At 37.2% G+C, this 24,350-nt stretch overlaps 2 protein-coding genes across 2 annotated transcripts; both read left to right on the plus strand.

Annotated features, from left to right (window-relative positions):
* Positions 1-1,121: 1,121 nt before the first annotated feature.
* LOC125682057 (serine-rich adhesin for platelets-like) lies at positions 1,122-5,811 on the plus strand. Its single transcript, XM_048922437.2, has 5 exons — positions 1,122-1,264; positions 3,078-3,262; positions 3,627-4,178; positions 4,401-4,913; positions 5,018-5,811. The coding sequence occupies exons 2-5, from the start codon at positions 3,196-3,198 to the stop codon at positions 5,224-5,226; spliced, it is 1,341 nt and encodes a 446-aa protein (XP_048778394.1). The 5' UTR covers positions 1,122-1,264; positions 3,078-3,195; the 3' UTR covers positions 5,227-5,811.
* A 910-nt stretch (positions 5,812-6,721) lies between these two features.
* Positions 6,722-22,801, plus strand: LOC125679845 (collagen alpha-1(XII) chain-like). The gene is made up of 5 exons (XM_048919301.2): positions 6,722-6,782; positions 9,816-10,370; positions 19,919-19,990; positions 20,502-20,610; positions 22,157-22,801. Exons 1-5 carry the CDS (start codon positions 6,722-6,724, stop codon positions 22,374-22,376), a joined length of 1,017 nt encoding a protein of 338 aa, XP_048775258.1. The 3' UTR covers positions 22,377-22,801.
* Positions 22,802-24,350: the final 1,549 nt, after the last annotated feature.

The following is a 24,350-nucleotide window of genomic DNA, read 5'->3' on the forward strand; positions in this document are numbered from 1 at the left end:
AGTTATGTGCGTCCACATTCGTAAAAGATCATCATAGCTACAGTATTATTATTCTTTTTTCTTTCTTTCTTTTTTTTCTTCTTTCTATTTTTTTTTTTTTTTTTTTTTTTTTTTTTTTTTTTGAATACATCAAATCTTTTTTACAAAAATCTACATGAACTCGATCCCCGGATGTAATTCTCAGACCTTGACGCTTTTTGTTTTGTGTTTATCATTGAAATTCAAATTAACACCAAGATCTTCTGAAATATCAATCAATGCATTGTCATATTACCAACTATAGTCCCTTTTTTAATTTCGTTTTGTCCACATTTAGATTTTCCCTTATTTCTATAAGTACACACAAAATTCCAAGTGTACATGCATTAAGACTACAAGTAGGTGTGGGGAGAGTGATTCCCCCTGCATCAAACCCTCGTGACAACTAAAAAATCCTCACAACTGATTGTGTTTAACATGTAATATATGCTTCGTTAAGAAATATACGTTCCTACCTATTTTATCCTAAGCTTTTTACAAAAACACAAAAATAATGTGTTACTTTTTGCAGTAGCTTCGTTAATTATTCCTTGTCAAACAAATAGTCTAAAACAGCCTTGAATGCAAACTGTGTATCAAAAATGACACTTAATCTCTCATTCATTATGGCAGAAAATATTTTTGGCTTTATTTGAGCTGGACTTGTAAATATAAAACATATTTTAAACACCAAACCCTAAATTCCATGATACGGTGTTTTACGTTTTGAGTAAGTTTCAATGCGATAATCACAAACACTCAAAAACAGAAAGCTGTTCCCACATATTGCCCTCCATGTTTCTGACAGCTTTGTGCTAAGTACATATCTAAATTGCATTTTGCTATATTTCGAAAAATAATGAATTGCGATCTAACGTTAATTTCTCTTCGATCATAAACACACTTGACTTTTCAACTTTGCTATTCATAATTTAAAAGAATAAAGTCGATTTACAAAATAAAGAGCACAAAATTATAATGAAAGAAAAACCGCGGAAGAACAGAGGAAAATACCTCTAAGTCAATTAAATTAAATGCCGATACATCTGCGTGACATTGCAGTGTTTCTTTGAAGAAAACTTTCTACGGAGCTTTGCCGTATTGACCAATTTTAAAAGTTTTCGTCTTCCAAGTTCTAAAAGAGACTTTACAAAACAAAATTTGCGTCACAGACAATTGCAAGTGTTCCAGAACAGGAGTTGTTTTAAATTCCGGCATACTCAAACCTTGGACATATGACACACAGGTAACTTTTTTAAATTCTATTTTATTTCTGGTTTTGTACTTTTTTTAACTTATACATGATCTATTTGAAATGAAATCAATGTGTAGTTTTGCAATTTCAGTGAAAAAATTATAAAGTTAATTTGTATTCTTTCAGATACTGCATTTTTTTTTTCCATATATTGTTATGGATAAATTATTCTACTCGGTGATAAATACATTAATTTAAAAAAGGTTAACTTTATGAAGTATTTCTTTTTTCTTCAAAATATGATTATAGATTTGTCTCTGAATTAGCGTCTTTAAATGTCTTTACTTGCACAATATTAAACTTGTTAATCATATTGATTAACTCGTCAATATCCTGATAGATTAGGCTGTGTTTGCTTTGCAAAAAAGATAGTGTACATATATTCAGCGAGAGAAAAAAGATGCTGTTGAAAAGTAGAGTAGTGTTTGCGTGATCCGAACTTTCACAACGCACCATCTGTCGGGGAGGGGAGGTAGAAAACGAATGCAAAAATGTGTTCAAAGGATAGCAAATCTCAAGAGACGGAAGATGACAACAAAGGGTGCTTTACAATGGGAAATGGGAAATTGGATTTACATTAATTCTTAGATACTTATAAATGTAAAATTTGGAAGTGTGCTGTTGAAAAAAGAATACGTCAAACTGCTCACTTAGATAAAATTTGAAATGTCCTCATACAGAAGAAAACTAAATAATTGCATATAGAAGATTTAGAAAATAGCATTTTATAAAGTTGAAATTTCGCTGTACAGACAGAATTAATTCAACAAAATCCTGAGACTTTACTAATATTCTGTGGCCATTTTCGCACAAAAAATCTTACGACTAAGATAACAAAAATTGCTTCTGTCTTTTGCTCAACTAAGTGCAACTATGCCCGGAGTAAGAATGCCAGTTTTATAACATATATATATATATATATATATATATATATATATATATATATATATATATATATATATATTCCTTATTCAGAAATATATGTGAAGAATTATCAAAGAATTAGTGTTTGAAATTTTGATCTTAATCGTAAAAATTTTTTCTGAAATTCTATCGAAAATAAAATATGGATCTTTTTGTGTATAATCTTATTTTGATACGAGTTTTTGTACTTTTTATTTACTTTGATTTCAAGTTATGTCTTGTCTGTTTGACCCTACTTCGATGATCGCCATGACAATTGATCACTGACGATTTCCACGTTACGAATTGTTACCCTCCGTGCTTCCGACGTCATTACGCTACTTTGAACAAACTCAATATCCCTGTAACAACTCTTATTCTGAAGAAGTCTATTAACTATCTCCTCCAAACCTTTGCATAAACACTCAAGCCCCCAGAACTTATAACCACTGAAAGGCTCGTCTGACACCTTCGCTATTTAACAAAGCACAACAATCGACCTCAATCTTAATATTATTGTAGCGTGAACGAGGAGTCATAAATTATATTTTTGATTACCGGGTAACATTTCCCATAATTACACCATTACCGATTCCGTGATGCAGTGACCCACAAATCAACATTTCAATGTTTATTCAAGAAGTTAATATTGGTCATTCCGATTTAGCACTGAATGCTCTGTTGATTGTTGTTAGTTTGTATTGTGTGAAAATGTTTCTTCTGAATAACTTAAGTATCCTTATGTGACAAGTAAACAAACTTCAATCAAGAACCTAATAATCATAATTGCGTACCCTGGTCATTGTTCCCTGGTCTCCTCGGGAAAAAATAACGGTTATATGATACACATAGACACAAAGCTTTCTCTTTAAATTCAAAATATATGAAAATTTTCTGACAGCAAAACAAAAGCACCCCCAGAGTTGGAGAGATTCGTGACGTGGACTGGGTTCCCTGAAGCGGTGGTTCATTGAGGACGGAGGGGAAAAAACAAGTGTCCGTGGGAGAGCCCAGAAAAGATGACTAGAACGGTTTGGGTGTTAGTCATCCTCTTCCTGTCGACCATCACCTTTTGTATACAGAACGGTCAGTCTCATAGAGTCTGTAATGATTATCTTCATTAATAGTAATTATGATCAGATCTGTGTATGTTGAGGCGTATTGGTGTTAAATGCGTATTCGATTTGAAATGATAATTGTTAAGCCGAAATCCGTGAAATTACTTTGTTTTGTTGTCAGTATTCTGATAATTTTCTTGTCAAAAGAAAAATAGACCTTCATTTTTGTGGCGATTTCAGAGCACACATTTCAATCATACTTATGATGACCGGCAAAGATATTGTGCTTTCATAATGTTGTGAGTCAAAAATACGTATGAATTACACGATTGAAATGAATTAAATTTAAATTATGGAAATGTTTTGTAATAATGTGAATATTATAATTACAGATATTGTGTATGTGATTGACATCTCGGGCAGTCTTTCTCAGTCAGATTTAAACTACTCTGCAGAATTTCTACACGACATCACTGAATACCTTACGATTGGTTCAAGCGATATACAAATCTCCATTGTGACATTTTCCAGCGTTTCCACAATACTTTATGATTTTAACAATCTAACAACGCTATCTGACGTTCTGACGTCACTGCTGAATCTGAAATCTCTAACGACAAGCGGAGGTACCAAGACGTATTTAGCGTTGAATGACTCGTACGATCTTCTGACATCACCATCCAGTGGCATGCGCACTGACATTAATAAAACAGTGGTGGTTCTTACCGATGGAAGGTCGGACAATCTTCTGTACACACGAGCGGCTGCCGAAAATCTTCACCAGAATGGCGTGGAGGTTTTCTCTGTAGGGGTGGGCACTGAAGTCAGCTACGACAAGACGGAATTGTACGCCATTGCTAGTGACCCAGATTCTTACTACCAGCATGATATCGATAACTTTACTTACCTCTGTAATATGATCCCCACGCTTGCTGTTAAATTAGGTAAAGCAATTTTCCACTAATCAATGACATGATTTTTTCCAAAAAATTGCAACAAAGAGAATTTTAGTTCTGTTTTCCTGAATTAAGCATTAATTATTTACAACTTTCAGCAGCCTGCTAGCCATGAATTCAGTTGTTTATCTTTCACGAACAATCGGTTTTCCCGCTTTGAATCAAGAAATGTCAAAATTGAAATGTCATTAATTCCTCTTTGACCTTCAGATCCCTCTTTGACCTCAATTACTTTACCGCCTGATTGTGTTACAACCACGACTACGACACCGAGTCCAAAAAAGAAAGGCACGGATGCACCGACAACCGCGGCTGACACCACCACCATCCCAGACACCACCACCACAACCGAGGCTACTACCACCACCATCCCAGACACCACTACCACAACGGAGGCTACTACCACTACCATCCTAGACACCACAACCACAACCGAGGCTACTACAACCACCATCCCAGACACCACTACCACAACTGAGGCCACAACTACCACCACCATCCTAGACACCACAACCACAACCGAGGCTACTACAACCACCATCGCCGACACCACCACCACAACCGAGGCTACAACTACCACTGCAGTCACTAGCACGGACAGTTCCGCCAGTACCTCCTCTGCTACAAGCGCCCCTACCACAGATGTTTCCACAGATAGTACGACTTCCGGTAATGGAACCAATGGTGCCTCTCAGAGCCAGCAGTCTACGACAGATGACTCGTGTACGTACCCTTATATTGCTTCTAAATATTGCTACGATTTCGTTACTAATGGTAAGTTATTGACTTGTGATGATAGATGTGTGGGGTTTTTTCTCTCTTCACAGCATCAACTATTCCTTTAATCGTTGTGGGGACCACAGCGTCTCTGCTTCTGTTGTCCTCCATACCAGGAGCCTACTTCCTCCGTAAAGCCACCTTGAGGAGGAAAATTCGACAGGAGGAAAAGGAGGAGGAAGTTAGACACGCCATTCAACCCTACGAGAATTCGCTACCCAAGCAACTTGGTCCGGGAAAACCTGCCTGGCAAGCATAGACATTTCCGAAAACAGCGTTCTGTTTCTAAGAAAATACTCGGTGCTATTTTTTTCAGTAAATGTTATGGAAATACTTTAAAGATATCAGATCTGGTGATTTTGCGCATTTTATTTTTTATAATTAATTTATTTATAGTTTTTGCACTTTCATACTACAATGCCCAATTTGATTATCAATTGTTTTACTACCTGAAAATTTTACTTTTCCCACCAGAAACACGTTAATTCTATATTCGTCCTCTGTCATTGTTAGTGTTTTTTTATAACCACTGTTTCTGAATTCACAACTTAAAACTTTATATCATGATTGTTAAACCGAATTGTGCATCACTGAGGTTCTTGAGGAAAATTCTTTTGAAGGGATCGCTCCGGACTTGCCTTCTGGAATGTGTTCGGATGGTTTTCCGGCGATTCTTTTCCTTTGTTGTTCTGTGATAACCCCATGAACTAAGTGCACACTGAACACACCCAGGCTACGAGTGTTGTAGTCTACGTCATACATTAATGATATATATTTTTCTGTTCTTATGTTGCTTATTTATATTATTATTATTATTAGTGTCAATAAATATATTGTTTCTACAGGTATATTGTATGGAAAAGAAAGTCCCTCTTTGTATTTTTACCGGATGTGATGATTCCTATCTTTATTATTGTCCTCCGACACGACAGCAAATACTGTTACACAAACTCTTATTCGCGTTCGAGAAATTTTCGTGAGAAACGCGTTGTCAAGAATATTTTACGCCGCGAACCAGTCCATTGATGTACATGTATCGCATTTGTTTAAGATTATCTTGGTCGCAAAAAACAATCGCCGCAAAACAGTTTATCGCTAGTATTTCGCGTAAGACAACTTCCGATTTCCTTTGTCAGTTTGAATACTACAATATTTCTACACGCGTAAAAGATGACGAAAATTCACTGATTTTGATTAAGGTTATTGGATATCCAACGTTTTGGACGCATTTACTGGAGTATGATTTTGCTGTGTTTACGTGAGATTTCCTATTATTTTATTTTAACAACAAGTAAATCGGTCATTAGATCTAATGTTTTCCATTGATTTTTTAAGTGAAGATTTTTGAATAATGTAGAAAAAAAAAAAGGTGGTTTCGTAAGATTTGCGGTAAATATGAAATTTCTAGTGATATCAAAACATTTACAAATTTTTGTAGGCATCATATGTCTTTAAACCAGATTTATTCGACCACTACAAATCCAATGTGCATATCCCGGTTTTAATCGCTGCAGGGATAATCCTGCCCTATTACTGCTACTAAGGACTTTACGATAATCCGGCTGAAAGAGAGACACATGGGTCATTGTTTCTTTTCTAAACCTGTTAATTTTTAATCCAATATTGTTCGCTGAAAATTCAGGTGACCCTAAAACTGCACGTCGTGGTGCCAAAACCAATCATTACTACCAACAACACAGGGTTTCTGTTCTTTGTTGAAAGTTTAAGAATGGAGTGATTTTTCTGTCAAAATCATGAAAACAAACATCTCTATTTTATTTTTACTGTTTGTTGGAGTGGGCGCTATATTCAAAGGTAAGTCTGTGGTATCTGATGACGTGACTAAACATTTCCATCACTCTGCAGTATTTTAATGACGTAGATGACATGACTGAACATTTTTATCACTTGTTTGTATTCAAATCCGACCAGCCGCGTTTTCTGTGATATCAAAGTACGAACCACTCTTCGCTCTACTTCGTTTTCTTGTATCTGGTATTACAATTAAATGTATACATTATTTAATTAACAGTAATTGCTATATTTACCGTGATGGGACATTCGATATATCGCACTGTTGGAGCTTCTACCTCTATAAGTCGGAACTTCACAAGACTTCGAGGATTACTAATAACTTTTCGGAAATATACACTGTATTTATTTAAATAAAAATATTCTTCACAATACAATGTACTTGGTCGCTGAAAGTTTATAATCATGTGAAGTGTCTCGCTACTTATTATGACTATTTGATTAGACTTTAGCATGGTTGTAGAATTTAGGGTGGACGGAATAAAGAAGGGGAGACGGGTGGAGGTATGGGAGGAGGGGGGGGGCGAGACCAGCAATCAGGGGCATGGAGGGCATTACAGTACAACACGCTTATAGCGACCATGGTTATTGCGAAGTGATGTGTATTCCCCTATTCAGAGGAAAATAACGAACATTTGTAAATGGATATATCGAAGTCTGTTTATAACGAACTGATTTTCGCTGGCCCTGGAGGCTCGCTATAACTGTGATTTGCTATAAGAGGAAATCGAGGATAAAAAAGAGGGAGAACTAAAGCACTTCACAACATGTATGAATGATTCATCTTTCTGTTCAAGATTTAAACCTGCCTTTAAACTATATTGTATTAAACGGGTAAAGGTTTTCAAAACTATTGACCTCAAATGACGGTTTGGTGCGATTATTTCTCTAGTTTGTCATCACCTGATTGTATTGGGTGTTGTTACGAGGAATTTGGAAGGAACAGCTATAGAATGTTCTGGGGCTGAAACGATACAACCCCTTCACGATATGAGACATATTGCAGTACTTATACCACGATTCAATATTTTAAATACGATACGTTTTAATAAAGAAACCAATAATAACGTCGAAGAAAAATTTAGTTCAAAAAATTCACAGTCAATTTCAAAAGTAAACTGTATCCAAACTGCCAAACGGTAAGATGTTTGTTGGCTCTGTAGTTTAAACTGATTAAATTCGATATGATTTTTGTCAGACTCGAGGCTAGCAATAGTCTGACCGTTATCGGACACCATTTTGTCCCTCGTACATGTAAAAATGAGAAGTACCGATCAAGCCAGGTGAATTTTACCACACCCAATTCCAAAAAACGATTTGAACCAAAGATCGAGGCAATGAATCGAACATTGAATCGAGCGTTTATATGAAACAGTATCGATATTTCGATGAATCGTTTCAGCTCTAGAATGTTCAATGATCACGATTCTCGGATATCAAAAGCAGTTTTAAGCACCAAACGTCTATCGTGTAATGCCGTGATACGTATAGGAATATTATTGTCTGCACATCTTTGTGTATTGTATGCCCCGGCACAATGGAAATAAATAAAAACATTGTCGTTTATATTTACATCTCATTTAAAAATACTTACCTAGAAGTATCCATGCCTGTTAGTCAACATAATGGAAGAGCCATATCCTTGAAGTATCTGTGCTTGTTAGTCAACAAGATGTAACAGTCATATCTTAGAAGTATCCGTGCTTGTTAGTCAACAAATTAAAAACAGTCACGAAATAGTCATGGGTGCTTTCGATCTCTCACCAGAGGGCGTATTTGTAATACTGATTCAAAATATGAGGTGGGATCTCTACCGTATAGACTTGCTGCGCTCCGTAGTGAAGCTATGCATAGCACGCTATCTGATAGAGATTTTACGTCGTATTTTGAGTCAGTAGTTTTGTTAATTATGGCATTGTGGTGTCATTGCTAATGATTGTCAATACGGAACTTTCGGGATGTGCCGGAACGACCGATTAGACTTGACGTTTATACACCGCGGTCACATGATAGTAAGCAATTGTAGGGTAAAGTTGATATCGACGCAACTGGTGTTTCGCTAGCAGACGCTCCGTAAAAAGCTATGCGCAGTCTCACGATGATGATTCAAGTCACTATTGGTGCTTAGTACCTGGGTGTAAATTAGATGGAAGGAAAAAGACGCATTTAGACGCGTATCCTTGGCTGGAAGGCGTGAAGTTTTACCGATATCCTCAATTTCCTCGCCAACTCACATAATTTAATCAAATGCATTTTCTCATAAAATGGTTGTAGTGATTCCTTTCTTTGAAAACGAACATTTTAATAGAGGAATTTGATAGTAATTGAAGTATTCCATGCTTGTTTACTTGGTTGTTATTGTAATCCGGAAGTGGCACGCCCTAGAAATTAACCCGCGATAAAAGTCAGAGTGGATCCGTATCTCGAAAGTCCCGTATTGAACAAAACATTTATAAGCTTTTCATGTAAATAATAATGTTGGAATGTACATATTCTGTTTTAAATTGTTCTGTCATGAAATATTTCCTATCTAACATAGAAAGAGATCGGAATTTTAGTAAATTTTCCATAATCACAATTCATTGATATAGCGGTATTCAAAATAGATAGGGCTCACGACGGGTGTGACCTGTCAACGGGGGTATATTACTCCTCCTAAGCACCTGATCTAACCTCTGGTATGTCCATGGGTCCGTGCTTTCCCTACTCTTAATGTTGTATCTTTTATAGGAGTTATGAGATTGATCACTGTTCATTATCTTCACATGTTCATCTATATCTCTTGGGATTGTTCGGTGTAATAGAATACACATCAATTGGCAACCCGACCAATTTCAAAATTAAATCTCATCGTATTTCCTATAAAGCATTTTTTGGTAAAATTCATTGAAATCTAAGAATGTGGAATTTTTCATGGTTCGTTGCTCAAGTTCTTTATGGTTTCCCTCGAATCGAAATATGTTTTTACGTTGAGCCGTGTGATTGCCCTAATCATCGGTAAATAAAGTGACTGTAATGTTGTGTTTTCTAAATCAGATATTGTGCTGGTGATCGACACATCAGACAGTGTGGACGGTTCGGACCTGATAGAAGCCATAGATTTCATCTACAACGTCACAAAATGGTTAACAATAGGATCACAGGACATCCAGGTAGCCGTAGTGACCTATGCCAGTGACGTCACGGAGCAATTTGATTTAGATGATTACGTCACCAATGTGACTCTTCTGGACGCTATTGAAAGGCTAAAATCGAAACTTAGAACTGGCGGCGGAACTTACACTTTTGACGCACTTACGTACGTGAAAACTACGTCATTTATATCTATGCGCGGAGCCCGAAATAACAGCATGAAAGCAGTTCTCGTGATGACAGATGGGCAGTCCACAAATTACCCTCTGACTGTTTCAACAGCTGACGCGCTAAGGTCTGATTTAAACGCTGAGGTGTTTGCCATTGGGATAGGAAAAGATTCCAAGAGGAACATGGAGATTCAGGGAATAGCTAATGATCCAGATTCCTATTATGTGTATTACGTGGATTCCTTTGATTACCTCTGTAGCCTCGTGCCATCCTTAGTACCAAAACTAGGTAAGTGTCTCCTTAATCCCCCCCAACTAGGCAGGTGTCTCCTTAATCCCTCAAACTAGGTAAGTGTCTCAGTAATCCCCCCAAAACTAAGCAAGTATCTCCTTAATCCCTCAAACTAGGTACGTGTCTCCTTAATCCCCTCAAAACTAGGCAATTGTCTCCTTAATCATCCCCAAAACTAGGCAGGTGTCTCCTCAATCCCTCAAACTAGGTAAGTGTCTCAGTAATCCCCCCCAAAACTAGGCAAGTGTCTCCTCAATCCCTCAAACTAGGTAAGTGTCTCAGTAACCCCCCCCCCCAAACTAGGCAAGTGTCTCCTTAATCCCTCAAACTAGGTAAGTGTCTCCTAACCCAACCCCCCAACCCCCAAACTAGGCAGGTGTCTCCTAAATCCCTCAAATTAGGTAAGTGTCTCAGTAATCCCTCAAAAACTAGACAAGTGTCTCCTTAATCTCTCAAACTAGGTAAGAAACTAGGTAAGTGTCTCAGTAATCCCCCCAAAACTAGACAAGTGTCTCCTTAATCCCTCAAACTAGGTAAATGTCTCCTTAATCCCCTCAAAACTAGGCAAGTGTTTTCTTAATCCTTCAAACTAGGTACATGTATCCTTAATCCTTCAAACTAGGTAAATGTCTCCTTAATCCCTCAAACAAAGTAAATATCTCCTTAATCCCTCAAATTAGGTACGTGTATCCTTAATCCCTCAGACTAGATAAATGTCTCCTTAATCCCTCAAACTAGGTACGTGTCTCCTTAATCCGCTCAAAACTAGGCAAATGTTTCCTTAATCCTTCAAACTAGGTACGTGTCTCCTTAATCCCTCAAACTCGGTAAATGTCTCCTTAATCCCTCAAACTAAGTAAATGTCTCCTTAATCCCTTAAACTAGGTACGTGTCTCCTTAATCCCTCAAACTAAGTAAATGTCTCTTTAATACTTCAAACTAGGTAAATGTATCCTTTATCCCTCAAACTAGGTACGTGTCTCCTTAATCCCTCAAACTAGGTACATGTATCCTTTATCCCTCAAACTAAATAAGTGTCTCCTTAATCTCTCAAACTCGGTAAATGTTTCCTTAATCCCTCAAACTGGGTAAATGTCTCCTTAATCCCTCAAAGTAGGTGTCTCCTTAATCCCTCAAACTAGGTAAAAGTCTCCTTAATCGCTCAAACTAGGTAAATGTCTCCTTAGTCACTCATACTCGGTAAATGTCTCCTTAATCCCTCAAACTAAGTAAATGTCTCCTTAATCCCTCAAACTAAGTAAATGTCTCCTTAATCCCTCAAACTCGGTATACGTCTCCTTAATCCCTCAAACTAGGTAAATGCCTCCTTAATCCCTCAAACTAGGTACGTGTCTCCTGAATCCCCTCAAATCTAGCCAAGTGTCTCCTTAATCCTTCAAACTAGGTACGTGTCTCCTTAATTCCTCAAACTAGGTAAATGTATCCTTAATCTCTCAAACTAAGTAAATGTCTCCTTAATCCCTCAAATTAGGTATGTGTATCTTTAATCCCTCAGACTAGATAAATGTCTCCTTAATCCCTCAAACTAGGTATGTGTCTCCTTAATCCCCCCCAACTAGGCAGGTGTCTCCTTAATCCCTCAAACTAGGTAAGTGTCTCAGTAATCTCCCCAAAACTAGACAAGTGTCTCCTTAATCTCTCAAACTAGGTAAGAAACTAGGTAAGTGTCTCAGTAATCCCCCCAAAACTAGGCAAGTGTCTCCTTAATCCCTCAAACTAGGTACGTGTCTCCTTAATCACCTCAAAACTAGGTTAATGTCTCCTTAATCCTTCAAACTAGGTACGTGTATCCTTAATCCCTCAAACTAGGTAAATGTCTCCTTAATCCCTCAAACTAAGTAAATGTCTCCTTAATTCCTCAAATTAGATACGTTTATCCTTAATCCCTCAGACTAGATAAATGTCTCCTTAATCCCTCAAACTAGGCACGTGTTTCCTTAATCGCCTCAAAACTAGACAAGTGTCTCCTTAATCCTTCAAACTAGGTACGTGTATCCTTAATCCTTCAAACTAGGTAAATGTCTCCTTAATCCCTCAAACTAAGTAAATGTCTCCTTAATCCCTCAAACTAAGTAAATGTCTCCTTAATCTCTCAAACTCGGTAAATGTCTCCTTAATCCCTCAAACTCGGTAAGTGTCTCCTTAATTCGTCAAACTAGGTAAATGTCTCCTTTATCCCTCAAACTAGGTAAGTGTCTCCTTAGTCCCTGAAACTCGGTAAATGTGTCCTTAATCCCTCAAACTGGGTAAATGTTTCTAGGTAAATATCTCCTTAATCCATCAAACTAGGTAAATGTCTCCTTAATCCCTCAAACTAGTTAAATGTCTCCTTAATCCCTCAAAGTAGGTAAATGTCTCCTTAGTCCCTCAAACTCGGTAAATGTCTCCTTAATCCCTCAAACTAGGTACGTGTCTCCTTAATCCCTCAAACTCGGTAAATATCTCCTTTATCCCTCAAACTAGGTACGTGTCTCCTTAATCCCCTCAAACTAGGTAAGTTTCTCAGTAATCCCCCAAAACTAGGCAGGTGTCTCCTTAATCCCTCAAACTAGGTAAGTGTCTCAGTAATCCCCAAAACTAGACAAGTATCTCCTTAATCCCTCAAACTAGGTAAATGTCTCCTTAATCCCTCAAACTAGTTAAATGTCTCCTTAATCCCTCAAACTAGGTACGTGTCTCCTTAATCCCTCAAACTCGGTAAATGTCTCCTTTATCCCTCAAACTAGGTACGTGTCTCCTTAATCCCTCAAACTAGGTAAATGTCTCCTTAATCCCTCAAACTAGGTACGTGTCTCCTTAATCCCTCAAACTCGGTAAATATCTCCTTTATCCCTCAAACTAGGTACGTGTCTCCTTAATCCCTCAAACTAGGTAAATGTCTCCTTAATCCCTCAAACTCGGTAAATATCTCCTTTATCCCTCAAACTAGGTACGTGTCTCCTTAATCCCTCAAACTAGGTAAATGTCTCCTTAATCCCTCAAACTAGGTACGTGTCTCCTTAATCCCTCAAACTCGGTAAATATCTCCTTTATCCCTCAAACTAGGTACGTGTCTCCTTAATCCCCTCAAACTAGGTAAGTTTCTCAGTAATCCCCCAAAACTAGGCAGGTGTCTCCTTAATCCCTCAAACTAGGTAAGTGTCTCAGTAATCCCCAAAACTAGACAAGTATCTCCTTAATCCCTCAAACTAGGTAAATGTCTCCTTAATCCCTCAAACTAGGTACGTGTGTCCTTAATCCCCTCAAAACTAGGCAAGTGTCTCCTTAATCCTTCAAACTAGGTACGTGTCTCCTTAATCCCTCAAACTAGGTAAATGTCTCCTTAATTCCTCAAACTAAGTAAATGTCTCCTTAATCCCTTACACTAAGTAAGTGTATCCTTATTCCCTCAAACTAGGTATGTGTCTCCTTAATCCCTCACACTAAGTAAATGTCTCCTTAATCCTTCAAACTAGGTAAATGTCTCTTTTATCCCTCAAACTAGGTACGTGTCTCCTTAATCCCTCAAACTCGGTAAATGTCTCCTTAATCCCTCAAACTATGTACGTGTGTCCTTAATCCCCTCAAAACTAGGCAAGTGTCTCCTTAATCCTTCAAACTAGGTACGTGTATCCTTAATCCCTCAAACTACTTAAATGTCTCCTTAATTCCTCAAACTAAGTAAATGTCTCCTTAATCCCTTAAACTAAGTAAGTGTATCCTTATTCCCTCAAACTAGGTATGTGTCTCCTTAATCCCTCACACTAAGTAAATGTCTCCTTAATCCTTCAAACTAGGTAAATGTCTCTTTTATCCCTCAAACTAGGTACGTGTCTCCTTAATCCCTCAAACTCGGTAAATGTCTCCTTAATCCCTCAAACTCGGTAAATGTCTCCTTAATCCCTCAAACTAGGTAAATGTCTCCTTAATCCCTCAAACTAGGTAAATATCTCCTTAATCCCTCAAACTCGGTAAATGTCTCCTTAATCCCTCAAACTAAATAAGTGTCTCCTTCATCCCTCATTCTAGGTAAATGTCTCCTTAATCCCTCAAACTAGGTACGTGTCTCCTTAATCCGCTCAAAACTAGGCAAATGTTTCCTTAATCCTTCAAACTAGGTACGTGTCTCCTTAATCCCTCAAACTCGGTAAATGTCTCCTTAATCCCTCAAACTAAGTAAATGTCTCCTTAATCCCTTAAACTAGGTACGTGTCTCCTTAATCCCTCAAACTAAGTAAATGTCTCTTTAATACTTCAAACTAGGTAAATGTATCCTTTATCCCTCAAACTAGGTACGTGTCTCCTTAATCCCTCAAACTAGGTACATGTATTCTTTATCCCTCAAACTAAATAAGTGTCTCCTTAATCTCTCAAACTCGGTAAATGTTTCCTTAATCCCTCAAACTGGGTAAATGTCTCCTTAATCCCTCAAACTAGGTGTCTCCTTAATCCCTCAAACTACGTAAAAGTCTCCTTAATCGCTCAAACTAGGTAAATGTTTCCTTAGTCACTCATACTCGGTAAATGTCTCCTTAATCCCTCAAACTAAGTAAATGTCTCCTTAATCCCTCAAACTCGGTATACATCTCCTTAATCCCTCAAACTAGGTAAATGTCTCCTTAATCCCTCAAACTAGGTACGTGTCTCCTGAATCCCCTCAAATCTAGCCAAGTGTCTCCTTAATCCTTCAAACTAGGTACGTGTCTCCTTAATTCCTCAAACTAGGTAAATGTATCCTTAATCTCTCAAACTAAGTAAATGTCTCCTTAATCCCTCAAATTAGGTATGTGTATCTTTAATCCCTCAGACTAGATAAATGTCTCCTTAATCCCTCAAACTAGGTATGTGTCTCCTTAATCCCCCCCAACTAGGCAGGTGTCTCCTTAATCCCTCAAACTAGGTAAGTGTCTCAGTAATCCCCCCAAAACTAAGCAAGTATCTCCTTAATCCCTCAAACTAGGTACGTGTCTCCTTAATCCCCTCAAAACTAGGCAATTGTCTCCTTAATCATCCCCAAAACTAGGCAGGTGTCTCCTCAATCCCTCAAACTAGGTAAGTGTCTCAGTAATCCCCCCAAAACTAGGCAAGTGTCTCCTCAATCCCTCAAACTAGGTAAGTGTCTCAGTACCCCCCCCCCCACCCCCAAACTAGGCAAGTGTCTCCTTAATCCCTCAAACTAGGTAAGTGTCTCCTAACCCAACCCCCCCACCCCCCAAACTAGGCAGGTGTCTCCTAAATCCCTCAAATTAGGTAAGTGTCTCAGTAATCCCTCAAAAACTAGACAAGTGTCTCCTTAATCTCTCAAACTAGGTAAGAAACTAGGAAAGTGTCTCAGTAATCCCCCCAAAACTAGACAAGTGTCTCCTTAATCCCTCAAACTAGGTAAATGTCTCCTTAATCCCCTCAAAACTAGGCAAGTGTTTTCTTAATCCTTCAAACTAGGTACATGTATCCTTAATCCTTCAAACTAGGTAAATGTCTCCTTAATCCCTCAAACAAAGTAAATATCTCCTTAATCCCTCAAATTAGGTACGTGTATCCTTAATCCCTCAGACTAGATAAATGTCTCCTTAATCCCTCAAACTAGGTACGTGTCTCCTTAATCCGTTCAAAACTAGGCAAATGTTTCCTTAATCCTTCAAACTAGGTACGTGTCTCCTTAATCCCTCAAACTCGGTAAATGTCTCCTTAATCCCTCAAACTAAGTAAATGTCTCCTTAATCCCTTAAACTAGGTACGTGTCTCTTTTATCCCTCAAACTAAGTAAATGTCTCTTTAATACTTCAAACTAGGTAAATGTATCCTTTATCCCTCAAACTAGGTACGTGTCTCCTTAATCCCTCAAACTAGGTACATGTATCCTTTATCCCTCAAACTAAATAAGTGTCTCCTTAATCTCTCAAACTCGGTAAATGTTTCCTTAATCCCTCAAACTGGGTAAATGTCTCCTTAATCCCTCAAACTAGGTGTCTCCTTAATCCCTCAAACTAGGTAAAAGTCTCCTTAATCGCTCAAACTAGGTAAATGTCTCCTTAGTCACTCATACTCGGTAAATGTCTCCTTAATCCCTCAAACTAAGTAAATGTCTCCTTAATCCCTCAAACTCGGTATACGTCTCCTTAATCCCTCAAACTAGGTAAATGTCTCCTTAATCCCTCAAACTAGGTACGTGTCTCCTGAATCCCCTCAAATCTAGCCAAGTGTCTCCTTAATCCTTCAAACTAGGTACGTGTCTCCTTAATTCCTCAAACTAGGTAAATGTATCCTTAATCTCTCAAACTAAGTAAATGTCTCCTTAATCCCTCAAATTAGGTATGTGTATCTTTAATCCCTCAGACTAGATAAATGTCTCCTTAATCCCTCAAACTAGGTATGTGTCTCCTTAATCCCCCCAAACTAGGCAGGTGTCTCCTTAATCCCTCAAACTAGGTAAGTGTCTCAGTAATCTCCCCAAAACTAGACAAGTGTCTCCTTAATCTCTCAAACTAGGTAAGAAACTAGGTAAGTGTCTCAGTAATCCCCCCAAAACTAGGCAAGTGTCTCCTTAATCCCTCAAACTAGGTACGTGTCTCCTTAATCACCTCAAAACTAGGTTAATGTCTCCTTAATCCTTCAAACTAGGTACGTGTATCCTTAATCCCTCAAACTAGGTAAATGTCTCCTTAATCCCTCAAACTAAGTAAATGTCTCCTTAATTCCTCAAATTAGATACGTTTATCCTTAATCCCTCAGACTAGATAAATGTCTCCTTAATCCCTCAAACTAGGCACGTGTTTCCTTAATCGCCTCAAAACTAGACAAGTGTCTCCTTAATCCTTCAAACTAGGTACGTGTATCCTTAATCCTTCAAACTAGGTAAATGTCTCCTTAATCCCTCAAACTAAGTAAATGTCTCCTTTATCCCTCAAACTAGGTACGTGTCTCCTTAATCCCTCAAACTAAGTAAATGTCTCCTTAATCTCTCAAACTCGGTAAATGTCTCCTTAATCCCTCAAACTCGGTAAGTGTCTCCTTAATTCGTCAAACTAGGTAAATGTCTCCTTAATCCCTCAAACTAGGTAAGTGTCTCCTTAGTCCCTGAAACTCGGTAAATGTGTCCTTAATCCCTCAAACTGGGTAAATGTTTCTAGGTAAATATCTCCTTAATCCCTCAAACTAAGTAAATGTCTCCTTAATCTCTCAAACTCGGTAAATGTCTCCTTAATCCCTCAAACTCGGTAAGTGTCTCCTTAATTCGTCAAACTAGGTAAATGTCTCCTTAATCCCTCAAACTAGGTAAGTGTCTCCTTAGTCCCTGAAACTCGGTAAATGTGTCCTTAATCCCTCAAACTGGGTAAATGTTTCTAGGTAAATATCTCCTTAATCCATCAAACTAGGTAAATGTCTCCTTAATCCCTCAAACTAGTTAAATGTCTCCTTAATCCCTCAAAGTAGGTAAATGTCTCCTTAGTCCCTCAAACTCGGTAAATGTCTCCTTAATCCCTCAAACTAGGTACGTGTCTCCTTAATCCCTCAAACTCGGTAAATATCTCCTTTATCCCTCAAACTAGGTACGTGTCTCCTTAATCCCCTCAAACTAGGTAAGTTTCTCAGTAATCCCCCAAAACTAGGCAGGTGTCTCCTTAATCCCTCAAACTAGGTAAGTGTCTCAGTAATCCCCAAAACTAGACAAGTATCTCCTTAATCCCTCAAACTAGGTAAATGTCTCCTTAATCCCTCAAACTAGGTACGTGTGTCCTTAATCCCCTCAAAACTAGGCAAGTGTCTCCTTAATCCTTCAAACTAGGTACGTGTCTCCTTAATCCCTCAAACTAGGTAAATGTCTCCTTAATTCCTCAAACTAAGTAAATGTCTCCTTAATCCCTTACACTAAGTAAGTGTATCCTTATTCCCTCAAACTAGGTATGTGTCTCCTTAATCCCTCACACTAAGTAAATGTCTCCTTAATCCTTCAAACTAGGTAAATGTCTCTTTTATCCCTCAAACTAGGTACGTGTCTCCTTAATCCCTCAAACTCGGTAAATGTCTCCTTAATCCCTCAAACTATGTACGTGTGTCCTTAATCCCCTCAAAACTAGGCAAGTGTCTCCTTAATCCTTCAAACTAGGTACGTGTATCCTTAATCCCTCAAACTACTTAAATGTCTCCTTAATTCCTCAAACTAAGTAAATGTCTCCTTAATCCCTTAAACTAAGTAAGTGTATCCTTATTCCCTCAAACTAGGTATGTGTCTCCTTAATCCCTCACACTAAGTAAATGTCTCCTTAATCCTTCAAACTAGGTAAATGTCTCTTTTATCCCTCAAACTAGGTACGTGTCTCCTTAATCCCTCAAACTCGGTAAATGTCTCCTTAATCCCTCAAACTCGGTAAATGTCTCCTTAATCCCTCAAACTAGGTAAATGTCTCCTTAATCCCTCAAACTAGGTAAATATCTCCTTAATCCCTCAAACTCGGTAAATGTCTCCTTAATCCCTCAAACTAAATAAGTGTCTCCCTCATCCCTCATTCTCGGTAAATGTCATTCCCAAAGAACTGCTAACTATAGTATTGTTTTACCGCCTACATGTACCTTCTGGTCAATTATTAAAAAGTTATCATTTTCAAATGATTTGGTATGTCAATATAGAAATTTATTTGACAAAACAAAGAGAGATAACTCTATGATTTGGTTGAAAATCGCGTATTTTACTATAGGAATCGGTGGAAAACAAAAAATATTTTTAAAACATCTCCCTATCCTCCGTGAAACACAAATTCCTTTTTGCAGGTATTATGAATTGTTATTTAGCAAATTTATACCAAACTTTCTGTTGTTTCACGGGGGGGGGGGGGGGGGGGGGGGGGTATGTTTACAGACCAAAATGAAGAGAAAATGTTCACTCTGTGATCAATTGCAAATGAGGTTAATGTGTGAAAAACGAAGATTAACCATTTTTTAATCAATAATATAAAGAAATTTGGCAATGGTTATCTATCGATATTAATAAGCATTTCAAAATATATGACGTTTTAAAGCCCAGTTTCAAGGAACATATTTCCCTACCCCCTAATCAAAAGGAATTGAAATTAAGAGCAATTAATGAACACTGGTTTTAAAGTTAATAATCAATTACTAATGGAGTCTACTTTGCATTAAAAAAAAATATCAGCAAAATTGCAAAGCTGCATGAATTCAAAGTATTTGCCTTTTATATTTTTCATAGTTGTAATGATAGCCATTTCTTCATAAATGCAATGCACATGTGAACAATGTGCGTATGAATCTTGATAAATATAGTCCGTCTATTTTAACGACTGGTGATTGTGACAGAAATAAGAGTAGAGTGTAACTATATATAGAAAGTAAATTTCTTTTTATAAATACATGAGGGTATGAACTGCAACGCTTCACACCTGCGTACTTCTCATGAAGCGCTAACGTATTTTCAAAAATGAAATTGATTTCTTAATCGATATCATGACAGAATGCTTCATTCTGTTGAAACCTGTTTGTATCAAATTTAAACAAGATAATTAACTAATGTATGACATTGTGATATTTAGATCCCGATGCTCTCCCGCAAGGGGTTTCCGCCTGTCCGACAGAACTTCCGGTACTGCAGATAACAACCCCAGGTATGTTAGTTTCCTGTAGCTTATTCATTTAAGTAGATAATATCTTTTAAGGTAAGAGAGTACTCCAAATATCCGGAGAAAGTTATACATGAATATCATGATTTTTTAAAAACAGTTTTATCAATCATAGATTCTGAAAATCTTTCAAGGAAAGTTCTTAGAAGGTTAGATTTTATAATGCTGAGGTTATCCCCAATTTTTACCACATTATATTTTATTTTCATTAGTTACAAATATCAATCTTACGTATAACTTTTGGTTATATTTGTTTTCTCATGTAAAAACGTTAAACGGTTCTTGGTAATAAACAATATAATACAATAAAATTATCAATACTTTAATTTGTTTTGAATTTCAATAGAAATATGAATATCTAACTTGAGGTCAGATTGCAAGTTTATAACAGTCACGTGTCTCATTTTCAGCGCTGAAAATTGTCATCTTTTTTCAATTTTTGTCTTTCATTTTCATGGCTGCAGATTTGAACATTTTTTCTCTCATTCATTTTCAGCTAATGTTGCTGAGTCGAACACAAACATCATCATTGCAACCGTTGTACTGGTTGCTGCTGGGTTGCTCGCTGCCACCATTACCACCGCAGTCATCATCGATAGATCCACGTAGGTATTTCAGAAAAGTGGAAATACCCCTCTCTCTCTCTCTCTCTCTCTCTCTCTCTCTCTCTCTCTCTCTCTCTCATGATTTTAACTTTCGTTTGTGTTTATTTGCTGTTCCATAATACATATTCAGAATATTTCGCAAATTCGTCGAATCTAATTTACTCGTGTGTTGTAATCATCATAATTTCTACGCAAACTGGTCTAAATGTAGAAATACAACTTTCAATCTATAAAACGTGTTTGTTTTCAATGCCGTAAAACTGTATTGTCTGTTATTTATTTAACACTGGTATGCGAAATAGAATCTGGACAAACAGTTACAGGAACATTGCCAGTCCTTTATAAGATTAAGTACATGGTATTATGCCAGGTCAAAGATCAAGTTGCTAACCTCGGCCATTTTGAAAAAATATAAATTTCAGGTTTTGAAAAATACATGAGGGTGTGAATTATGACGTTTTGCGCTGTCATACTTCATGAAAAGTAGGCCCGCGTGAAGCGCTGCAGCTTATACCCTTGTGTATTTTCTATTTCTTATATTTTTATTCTGCTATCATTTTATGTCGGTATTCCAAGTCGTTAAAGCAATACAAGCTGTAACTAACGGTATTTTTTCAACTATCCAATTATTCACCAAATAACACCTACCGGTATAACTAATATAATCCCCAAGATCTGAAGAAATATTCTGCAAAATAAACAAGGGAATATTGTTTGAGAGCACACCTTCAATGAAGGATTCATATAAACCGCCATTGTGTCGTATACACGGACATGGGAACGATGATTGCCGAACATAATCGGGTTGCTAAGACCGAGGCCATATTCAAAGACAGAAACTGACGCGAGTAACTACACGTGTCGTTTGTTTTAAAATATTACGTTGTTTCATGAATGACTAGAAATACTATGTAAGTGTAAAAAGGTAATAATTACGCAAATGTGCCACTCAAATGAAATTTTGATTGTGAATTTTCTATAAAATTGGCATGTTAAACTGTTTACAAATCTAACACGTGCTCAGTGCTTCTCTTTTGCTTTTTTCCGAACTGGTGACCTCCAAGGTCAATGCACATCGGAGGTTACGAGAAGGAATTACTGACAGGATGACAATGATTCATGAATTAACATTTTTTGCTAATTTGACGGGTTTATTGCTTCAGATTCACTCTGATTCTATTAAGTTATATATATTCAATCACATATATGTTGACTATTTGTTCTTTTATTTATTTTTTTTTTTTTATTTATTTATTTTACCGTCAGTTACAGCTTGTATTGCTTTAAAATAGACGTACTATATTTATCAAGATTCATACGCGCATTGTTCACAACTATGTATGGCGCATTCATGAGGAACTGACCATCATTATAATTTGTAACGATATAAATGTGCAGTCAAGTGAAAATTCAACGTCAAAGCTTTACATCAATTTCGTATATCAAGATCAACATTCAGTAATTACGTTAGGGTTTCATTGTTTGAAGACATCCATGTTTCAAAAATACATTTTGTTTCAACACTTCCTTTTTTTATCCCGTACAGGCGCCCTCCATCTTTCATGTCTCTAGAGAATCAGATCTCCAGCATTGTGGGACAGTACGGAAACGCCCCGTTAGGAGAGTCTCCGGTCAACTTTGACACCTCCCAGCTGACGAGTGTGCCTGAGCTAGGCCCCCGGGAAATCAATCTGGACATCATGTCGCCCTCCGAGTTACCGAGTCGTCTGGATCCAATCCCTATTCGTAATCTGGAATTACTCTAAAAAACGATATACATGGCATTGTCATGATGAACTGATGGAGAGTGTTAGAGGTGTTGTGGATTATAAAATTGACTGCTCATGATGCTGTGTGTCTAGAACTTGTCATATGTTGAAATTACGATAATTTTCGTGGGAGTTATATTATTGTTTTAAATAAACCATCCAAGAACGCGAAAAGTAACTCTGCCGTCACTGTAATTTGAGGTTTTTGTTTCTTTATTATGATATGTCATGTTTAGTCATATTTCAATGTTATATCACATCAAGTGTTGTCTTTCTCTGACTGTCATGATAAATCGAGCGTGGCCTTTGGCCTCCATATGTCCTGTTACATAGGAGCACGCTGCAATCAATATGGCGTTGTGTTTTAATTATAAGCGCATCTTAAATATTCGCCTTGGACCAACGTGTTTTCCAAACACATCGCTATTTATACAAACTAAGGACACATTTACTATAGTTAGATTGTTTTAAAATGTTTAATATCAATGAAGTATAAGAAATAGTTGAATTTTTTATTCATTTTCTAAAATTCATATATAAGTAATAACTGTCTAATTTAGTGGGCATGTGAGGCGATCAATTACAATGGAAAACGTGATGATTTGCACAAGGTTAATTACATTAAAAATATGCTGCATTTCCTCATGGATAATACCTTCTTAGTCTTTGGTGATTAGGTCTTCCAATCTGTTGGAATTCCCATGGGCTCGAATTGTGCCTCTTTGTTAGCTGACCTGTTTTGGTATTCTTATGAAGCAGAATTTATTCAAAAACTTCTAAGCGAGAAGAAAAGATATCTTGCAGTGGCCTCCAATTTTGCAACATTTAGATATATCGACGATGTTTTGTCTATTAACACTAATAATTTTCATTCATATGGCGATTCGATATATCCCCGTGAATTCGAAATAAAAGACATCACAGAGTCGTCAACTTCTGCTTCATACCTAGATATTTTATCAACATTAGATATTAACGGCAAACTAACAACTCAACTTAAGATTTCAGCTTTTCCATCTTCAAATTCTAATATTTATGTAGCAATTTCCCATTATCACCTGCATATGGTGTTTATATCTCTCAATTGATTCGATACTCTAGAGCTTGTTCTGCGTATGATCAGTAAAACGAGGCAGGCTAATGACAAGCAAGTTGATGGTCCAGGTGTTTCAACAGTCTCGTTTAAAGTCGATATTTTGCAATTTTCTATATGATCGTTATAACAATTTAGTTTGCAAATACAACCTACCATTGGGTCAAATGCTGTCTGACATCATACCGATTGTTAGGCCATTCTTGGCACACTGATTTTGACTACGGATAACTCCATTTACCTGATCAAGATATGGGGCTCACGACGGGTGTAACCAGTCGGCAGGGGATGCTTGCTCCTCCTAGGTGCCTGATCCCACCTCTTGTATATTCAGGGATCCGTGTTTGCCCAACTCTCTATTTCGTATTGCTTATAGGAGTTATGAGATTGATCACTGTTTGTTATCTTCCCCTTTCATACGCAAAAGCTTGTCCTACGTATAATAAGTTTTTAAATCGCGACAGCCTATTAACAAACAAGTTGGCATTACATTTGTTTCACCAGTCACAAATTACATGGTCGTTATAGGTTAATTGAATTGATACACACATTAATTGAATTATTCCTCTAGCTCTTTAATTGAATTGTAGCACGCATCAATTCAATTGTTGACTTTATCAATTCATTTGAGAAGCGTAACAGTTTGATTATAGTGCTCATTAATTCAGCATAATAATCAATGTTATTATACTTTTACTGTTATTACTCTATATAAAATTAATACCATAAAACTGTCTATTTCCCTCAAAATGCACTACTTCCCCCATCTGAGGACAACTCCCTGTAAATACAGAGCTACTACCTTGGACTACTCCCTTATAAATATTCATTATTATTTTTAACCAATCAAATTTTGTGGTGGGCGGAGTGTTCCAAGA

Source organism: Ostrea edulis, chromosome 2 (assembly GCF_947568905.1).
Source record: "Ostrea edulis chromosome 2, xbOstEdul1.1, whole genome shotgun sequence".
In the NCBI taxonomy this organism is placed as follows: domain Eukaryota; kingdom Metazoa; phylum Mollusca; class Bivalvia; order Ostreida; family Ostreidae; genus Ostrea; species Ostrea edulis.